This window comes from Acyrthosiphon pisum, chromosome X (genome assembly GCF_005508785.2).
Source record: "Acyrthosiphon pisum isolate AL4f chromosome X, pea_aphid_22Mar2018_4r6ur, whole genome shotgun sequence".
In the NCBI taxonomy this organism is placed as follows: Eukaryota; Metazoa; Arthropoda; class Insecta; order Hemiptera; family Aphididae; genus Acyrthosiphon; species Acyrthosiphon pisum.
Genome location: NC_042493.1, coordinates 132187252 through 132196316, shown reverse-complemented (window position 1 = coordinate 132196316; position 9065 = coordinate 132187252). Strand labels below are relative to the sequence as shown.

At 28.8% G+C, this 9065-nt stretch overlaps 1 protein-coding gene across 1 annotated transcript in view; it reads left to right on the top strand.

Annotated features, from left to right (window-relative positions):
* The first annotated feature begins 869 nt into the window (after positions 1-869).
* LOC107884025 (melanotransferrin-like) overlaps positions 870-9065 on the top strand; it is a 9817-nt gene continuing 1621 nt past the window's right edge. Inside the window, exons 1-14 of the mRNA XM_016805316.2 lie at positions 870-970; positions 1076-1202; positions 1911-2068; positions 4063-4195; positions 4293-4435; positions 4503-4620; positions 4712-4891; positions 5202-5365; positions 5616-5795; positions 6355-6519; positions 6595-6683; positions 6762-6928; positions 7204-7470; positions 7564-7707. Coding sequence (XP_016660805.1) covers positions 1106-1202; positions 1911-2068; positions 4063-4195; positions 4293-4435; positions 4503-4620; positions 4712-4891; positions 5202-5365; positions 5616-5795; positions 6355-6519; positions 6595-6683; positions 6762-6928; positions 7204-7470; positions 7564-7707 — 2005 coding nt within the window. The 5' untranslated portion in view covers positions 870-970; positions 1076-1105. The remainder of the gene's footprint in view (positions 971-1075; positions 1203-1910; positions 2069-4062; positions 4196-4292; positions 4436-4502; positions 4621-4711; positions 4892-5201; positions 5366-5615; positions 5796-6354; positions 6520-6594; positions 6684-6761; positions 6929-7203; positions 7471-7563; positions 7708-9065) is intronic.

Genomic DNA, 9065 nt, shown 5'->3' with positions numbered 1-9065 from the left:
ATGTCGTGTCTAGTCCTTGAGTTCAGTAGATCCGTGATTACCAGAGATTTTAAATAACTTTTTTAAAATCTCTGGTGATTACTGACTTGTAGATGTATATATTGTGGTGAGCCATCGTCCGTCATGTCCCAGCGTCTCCACGGACATCGCTACATGTCGGGCTCGACTCTTACTACTTAGTACTTACTAGTCTTACTCTCTGGGAACGACTCTCAACGCGTACACACCTACTGCCCTTGACCCACTCACTACTTGCTCTCCTAGTCCTGTGCCTCCGGCCCTCACCACCCAGCCGACGTGGACCATGGCCCTTTTTGGTCGACTAACAACCGGCACCAACGCTCGCGCCTCACGTCCAACATCTCGCCGACATTGTTCAGTTCTGGACAACTCCGTCGTTACCACCGCAGCACAACCGACCTTCTCCCGTTCATCTAAATTGTCATGACGTTCTCTTCACTACGCCTTTCGATTTAATAACAAAAAATATCTACTACAATTAAAATAAAATGTGTTATCTTCTTCTCTCCCCGATATTTTCAAATCAAAACGATAAGTTGGAAGTGCGTCGAACCTAGCAGGCTCTCGTTAACCTCCACTCAATAATAAATAATATCAACGAATTATCAGCTATAATTTCTTATCACGAGACCCAACTGTCCCCACAAGGTGTATTGATACACCTTGTGTCCCCATCACAAGTGAATGATAACCGCCACGACAGACCACTGATATCTATAATATAGATACCCATATTCTGTGCAACAGACGTGACCAGGTCCTGTCTCGCCCACTTGTGGCGGTTATCAATTATCATTCAGTTATTTGTTTACAAGTTTACAACAATAATACATTTCCAAATTTTCTTGTCGAGGTGTCTGTATTACTCTATTGCTCCATAATAAATCCATACTATTATACATTTAAGTACGAGTGTCTGAGTATACCAGACACTACCAGTGACTATATAGTGAGTGTTGAGTAATGATCATCGTGTATTTATGATTATTGGACGTGAACTTTCTTCAAATTCATAAATTGTCGTAGCGTTTAATACAGTATTTGATTTATATAGGTAATTTTCGATTTGTCATGTATTAAAGAGATGTTACCACCACAAAAACATACAATGAAGACATCCAACAATTTCCCAACCCTTTTGGCTGTTTGTTTAGTTTTGACGAACATTACATTCGTCCATGGTAAGTATTAAAGGCCCGAGCACACAGAATGTGGTCTGTCGCGGCGGGCAGCAGTCCAGTTGTAATTAAATACAGAATTGGACCTTGACCGTCGCGATCATCATATGTTTATATATACCATGTCACAGCCCGCCGCGACATACCATGTTCTGTGTGATCGGGCCTTTATACATTTAAGTCCATACTCCGTATGCGTAGTATACTGTATACTATTAATAGTATACATAGTGATTCATCAAGCATACACGCTCCCATTTTTTCTTCAATACAATTAATACCTAATTATTATTTTTCCTTGAATTTATTTTGTTAAATTCTATTAATTCTTTGGAATTATTGGATAGGTAGATACCTTAAAATCATATCCAAAAATACTAACGATTTTTGATGCCATGTAAAGATTATCCTATGACAAAATAAATTTAATTGTTAACTTATCTAAATCAAAATTTGAACGAGTAGTCATTAAAATCTATATATCTACTACAAAATAAATAAGGATAAGGATAATTGATATAAAAATTGAAATATATGAATATTAAAATATGCTCTATGAGTACTTTTACTGAAAAATCCAAAAAACAGAATTTTATAAATATACAGATGCAAAAAAAATGGGGGTGAGCATGCTTGAAGAATATATTGTCCAATGGCAGTGATTCCTGTCCGCTAGTAATATTTCATGTTTGTTTTATAAATCACTTACAGGAGATATATCAGATCAACAAGACGATAAAATTAATTCTATTACTTGGTGTACTTTAAATGTCCAAGAACAATCGAAATGTTTAAATTTATCTGCAGCTGTCGATAGAGATAGACAGAGATTTAACCCAAGTGATTTCATGGAACTTGTTTGCGAGCCGGTAAATATTTAATTTTAGACAAATTAAAGGTACCTATATACCAGTTTTGTGATGTGCCTGTCCAATTCAATTACTTTATAAGTATTCAAACATAATTTATATTCTAAATGTTTTTGAAAAATTATCTAATCTTTTGTTATACTATTACTATCATATAAAATGTTTTAGTTAATTGTGTAATATTGTCGCATATGTATATATTATGTAATTGTTGATATATAATAGTCTTGTGCTGATAGCTATATAAATTTATAAAAATATGTTTTTGAAAAAAGTATTCTACAATTCTGAGTACTAAAATACTTTCTCAAAGTAATTGTATTTAAAATAAAATACGTACCATCTACTCATTTTTAAATACTTCTTTTGTCTTATTTTATATATTATTTACTATTTTGAATTAAATCACTTAGTAGACAAATATATTTTTAATAAAAAAAATCCATTTTACCATTGTTGGAACTTTTCTGTTTTCCTGGACGCTCTTTTTTAACATGTTTTTTTGTTTTAATGAATGTAGATTAGCATACTAAAAATGATGGTTAAGTCAGAATTTGTCAGTCAAACTTAGTTTTAAAGCTATAGCTAATTTAAATGTATAGCATTTTCATACATATTATACACCTTTAATCACTCGCTCGGACGATTAAAATCAAAAATATTCCTTGACTTGTTATGTGTATCCGCTTTGGGTGGGTCTCAGACTTTAAATAGCTATAAACCTATAACTTCAAAACTTAATTTGACTGCCATTTGTTAAAACCATACGTTAAAACAAAAACAAAAAAAATATTGCAAAAAAGGGTGTCCGGTAAAAATAAAATATACCATATCTCTAGTAATTTTTTACTGAGTATTCAGATATGTATTTTTAAGATTGAACATTTATAATACAATTTTTTAATTTATTGTAATGTTGTGCATTAATCTATTTTATGATATAATATTTGGGTATTGCAAAATCATGCACTCATTAGGTAGACTTTTATAGTAAAAATCTAGGTTAGATAAATTACCTTGAGTATAAAGTCCATTTTTACATTATTGACCATCATTTGTTCAGTAAATTACTATAAGGTTTCTAATAATTATTGAAAATTTGGAAAAAAGTGTCATAAAAAATCAGAAAGTCTGAAATATTCTATTAGGAGGTACCTACCTATTATACTTATATGTAATATGTAAATCATGGAAAAAATTATAGTTGTAATGTCTATGTTTTGAAAGTGCTTAAAATAATATTCAATGACAACAATTTATATATATATAATTTATTTATATATATTTATATAATGTTTATTGATTATATAGGTACACCCAATAGTGTTTTAAAATCATTTTATAAACATGGTAATTTAATTGTTTTCATTAGAAATAATTATGTTCGATAGTTTTAATATTGAGCTAAAATTATTCTATTTCTAAACTAAATATATTTTCAGTATTTTCATTCAACCTTAAGAAAAATGTATTTGTAATATTTTGAGATAGTAAAATACAATTCTTACCTCATCCTATGAAATATTAATACATTTGAATACAGTAATCTGAGTTTGTCGCAATCTACAGTTTGGAATCTCTTACTGTAAACTTTTTATATCAAGAATTTAGTTTAAAAATCCTGAGAAATTATCTGAAAGTATATAACATATAACTTTTAGTATTTATGTATTAGATAATACATAATATGATGTGTTTGTGTATGCCTATGATATGAATAACAGAGGCAATTAATATTAATAGTAATGTAATAAAATCGTCCTGATACTAAATCTATTTTAAAATATACTTATATATGTAAACACTTTTATTATTGAATACCCAACTTAAAATGAATATATGTTCTCATACAGATTTAATTTCACAGTAAAAATACTATAGAGATTTTGTTTGAATTATTGTAATCGAATAACTCATATATTATTGGGTTAGCATAAATTTAGTTGATCCATTATACAATACGCTTATTAATTTATTTAATCAAAACATTTTAGGGACTTGATAAAGATGACTGTATGATGAAGTTGGATAACAATGCAGCAGATATTTTGAGTTTAGATGCTGGAGAAGTATTTGTTGGAGGCCGACATAATGGTTTGATACCATTAATGCAACAAATATTTGAAGGTATTAATAAATACATTTTAAATACAATTTACACTTACTACAATGCTTAGACATATTTTATTTAAAAATTTAAATATGTTTTATAATTTTTTTTTAGATGGCTCTACTGAATATTACTCTGTTGCTTTAATAAAAAAGAACACTTTAAAGAACGTGTATAACCTTGGAGATTTGAAGGGTAAAAAGGCCTGTTTTGCTGGAGTCGGTACTCAAGCTGGATGGAATGTACCAATAAATACCGTAAGATTAACCGTCATTCAAAATTGATTAATCTGTTTTCTAATAATATTTGAGTTTTTGTTTTTAGCTTATTTCTAAAGGCTATATGAAAATTTTTGACTGTAATAACCATGTGAAAACTACTGTAGAATTCTTTGGTGGCAGTTGTGCTGTAAATTCATTAACTGCCAAGTACAACTTAATGGGTAATTTTTATTTTTAATACTGTTACTAATTATAATTTAATAGACATTTTAATTAGACATACAAAGTACTTATTTATAAACATTGTTTTAGGTGATAATTCTGACCGTTTATGTATTCTCTGCGCTAGCAAAGTTTCTGGCCAAAAATGTACATCAAACGATCCATATGCTGGTGACGAAGGAGCGTTCAGATGTTTAATTGAGAAAGGTGATATCGCATTTTTACGACATACAACTGTATTGGAATTGTTAAAGGATCCATCACTATCCAGTAAGATATAAAATATAACTAATCATTCTATATCGCCCGCTGCAGCGAAGGTCGTATCTCTGTTTTCACAAATTTTTTTTTTCTATTTGTCATAACCGTTTTTGTGTTGAGGTTCTATACAATATAATGCAGTTACTACCATCTTCGTGAAAACAAAAATAACAAAAATAGTTATGACAACTTGAAAAAAAAAATTTTAAAAACAGAGATACGACCTTCTTTGCTGTGGCGGGCACATGATTGAAGTTGTTTAAACAAATTGTTTTCTTTATAAAATATCTGAAATATTTTTACCATTTAAAAAATTAAGGTAAAACCAGAGAAGATGATTTAGAACTATTGTGTGTGGATGGTTCAAGACGTCCAATTAGTGAATTCAATACCTGTAATTGGGGACCAGTACCTACTGATGCTATTATGACTACATCCTCCAAAACATCTTCTGCTCGTATTTCATACCAAAGATGGCTACAGGTTTTTTGTACCATAAAATAATTTGCATGATAAAAATTTCAAAACATTAAAAAAAAAAAATCAATCGGAGCAAAAAAGCTAAACACAAAAATATTTTTGTCTTAACACTTGTTTAATGCCATACTTTAAGAAAAACTCATAAATACTATAACTTACATTTTGCATTTTTTCAATTTTCATTATCTGAGTAGTAATAGAAATATTTTTATAAGTTATAACTTTTAACATTATTTAAATTTTATTTCATTAGAAAGTAATTGAATTATATGGAAAACCAACATCCGCACAACAGTCCACATTTACGGCTCCTGACATATACTGGACAGGAGGATTAAATCAACCTGAGTCTCAAATCAACAACAATATTACCAAAAGTTTTGATTTATTTGATTCTTCAGTTTATGACAATCACCACAATCTTTTGTTACAGGTAGTTTATAATTATTTTAAGTAGAAATTGCAAATAAAAGCGTGTACATAAATATAACACTTGAAATTATTTTAAAATTAAAATAAAATGTTGACGTATTTTGTTTTAGTCTTATAATTTAGTAGATTTTATTAGCATAAATATAACAGGTTAAAAATTGGTTAAAAATTCTAAATTATAAGATTTGCACAAAGTTACATACTATTTTATAGAACTATATTTAATTTTGTTTCAATGAAAATAAACACAACATTCACACTTTATGCTAAAATACATTTTATATTTTATAAAAAGCAAAAATTAAATTAACATCGTATACATTTGTCATTAGTGAAGTTGGAAAAACAATCGCGATAATTTCTTAGAATCCATTGTGTTTAATGTTTATAGAATAAAAAGCCAGTGTTAAACAGTGCTGTTGCTGGTACACTAAGTTATCAATTAATATAAATAAAAGAAGTTGAAATTTAGACAAATTAACAATTATAAAAAATAAATAAAAAATATTGCTTTCATATATTTTTCAATTTTTGATGAAGATACCATTTTATTGTTGTAGGACTCAACAAGAGGTCTACGGCTCTTTGAAGAAACCCAACAAACATATAAAAGTTATTTAGGAAAAGCTATGGACATTGTACTCGGATTACGGTATTGTCCTGTTTCCAAAATGACACTCTGTGTAACGTCTGAACCAGAAATGGATAAATGTATTAAAATGAAGGTAAATATATTTAATATATTAAACATATTCATTTTTTTTAAAGTTTGTTTTTAATTTTATTTTTGTATGCAATAGTCGGCATTAAAAGTTCAACTTTTGGTTCCTGAATTGTATTGTTTCCGAGGTTACAGTCAAGTGCATTGTATGCAAGCCATTAGAAATGGGTATGTTAAAACTAAATTTTAATCACTCTATACAGTGTATAAACAAATCAGTAACATTATGTCTTGTTGTGTTAACAGAAATGCAGATGTTGCAGTGATGGATGCTGGCGATGTTTATACCGCTGGACTGCATTATGATGAAATACCATTTATCACTGAAGTGTATGATCTACCTGAACCAGAATATTATGTTGTGGCTGTTGCAAAAGTTGAGGATCCGGATACTGAAATATCATTTTTGAAAGGTTTATTTCAAACTTATTAAAAAATCTAATGGGTCCTGATGTGACTCGTTGGTTAGCCTCTGTCACTAACGTGTTCTGAAGTTAAGCATCGGTCGACATATCTAGTTCCCAGATGGGTGACCACCCGGGTTTTTAGTGAGAAATCCTCGCCCCCACAGACATGTGTTCCTCAACCATCTGTAATCCCCTACAAAATGCATAGTTGCCAATGCTTAAGATTAATAAAATAAAAAATCTAAACAAATACTATACTGTTGCCAACAATTTTAATTTAGGTAAAATGACATGTCACCCGGGTTTATATTCTGGTGGTGGATGGATAATACCAATGGCATTTTTGTTGAGTAATGGGTGGATACGAAGTTATGGATGTGACTCAATACAAGCTGCCTCTAATTACTTTGGTAAATCTTGTGTACCCGGTGCATTAAGTAATGAATATAACCCAGGCTTACCTTATGATAACCTTTGTCATCTATGTAGAGGTTCTAATTATCGGTACTGCAAACGTGATGCCACTGAAGAATTTTATGGCTACACAGGTAAAGTTGCCTTAGAATTAAAAAGATTATTATATTATTTATTAATTATTACTAATATTAAAAATTAATTTATAAATTATATTTTTTTCCTAGGTGCCTTAAGGTGTTTGGTCGAAGGTGGTGGAAATGTAGCTTTTGTCAAACATACCACAGTATATGAGAATGTGGGTGGACAACGCAAACAGTTGTGGGCAAGAAATATTTTAAATAATGATTTTGAGCTTCTGTGTCCTGATGGTAAGTTTCTATGTACTTAAACAGAGTTTGAACATTTACAACGGTAGTAGATCGTAAGTTGTTGTTCTGCGTGTTATTTATAATGTTTTTAATTTAAAAAAAAAATGTTGATTTCAATTATTTATCATTGCTTAGAAGGAATTTATATTGAATATTTGGATATAAACGAATAGTATTGTTTTGGATCATTTGTATTCTGGGGTTATGTTTATTTATTTTTTTTAAATTTGAATCAATTCAAATGTTTCTTCTGAACTGAAGAATAAATTCATATAAATAAAAAGCCCAGAGAAAAATATGTATAAGAAATCAAGATTTTTTTTATTAAATGTAAATTGAATGAATACATCAATATTTAATTACATTAACCTGCTCTATGACGAGGTATACTTAATACCTGCTATACAGTGGTTTTTATCTTGCAACTACAAATACAATTTGAACAACTATATAAGTAAATACGCAAAACTCAACAGTATAAATAAAGTAATTGTACTTTGGCTTTAAATATCAAAATTGTCATCATTAGTTAGGTAATAAAAATGCAATTTATTCGAGAATTTATTTAAAGATATATTGTTTATCTATTGAAATGGGTATTTCAGTATTCAAAAATATGTATTGCCACACATGGTAGTTGGAGTGGTAACTTTTTCTGACTTCCATATTTTATTCTATTTCAATTTAAAATTGTTTATAAATGTATCATAATAAAATATTTCAGCTTACAACAAAGTCGTCGGAAATTTCTTTCTAAGGGGTTCAGATGATTTGAAATAAATGTTGATGTCCAAAACCCTTGTTTTTTTAATTTTTTTAGCAAATTATTCAGAAACAATTAATAATAAAAAAAAAAATTAGCACTAAAGTAAAATATATGACATTTAATTTCAAGAGCCGGTTAAAAGCGTGAATTTTATTTTAAATTTCAAACATGCATTTTTAAGTATGTTTTTTCTTAATTTTATATACAAAATTTACAGTTTAAACCTTGAATAATAATATTTAATATAACTAGTAGCTGATTTAAAAAAAACTTATATTAGGTATAAAAATAGTTCAAATATATAGTTATTTATTGTTTTATTTTAATACCTAGTTTTGCTATCTTTAATAATCGCACAAACAGGCATTTTATTTAACTACATTAATTACAATAATTTTAATAGATTTATAATATTATAGTATAATGTTGGTATTTTAAAATGTATTTTTATGAAATTCTACTCGTAAGGAATGTTACAGTGATATTTGTTGTGTCTGTCTTACAAGTGCGTAACATGGTAGTTTTATGCTTCAGCAGAACACAATTACTTCCGTTAGTTTAAAAATTAGAGCGAATTGAGCTCTTATAAAAT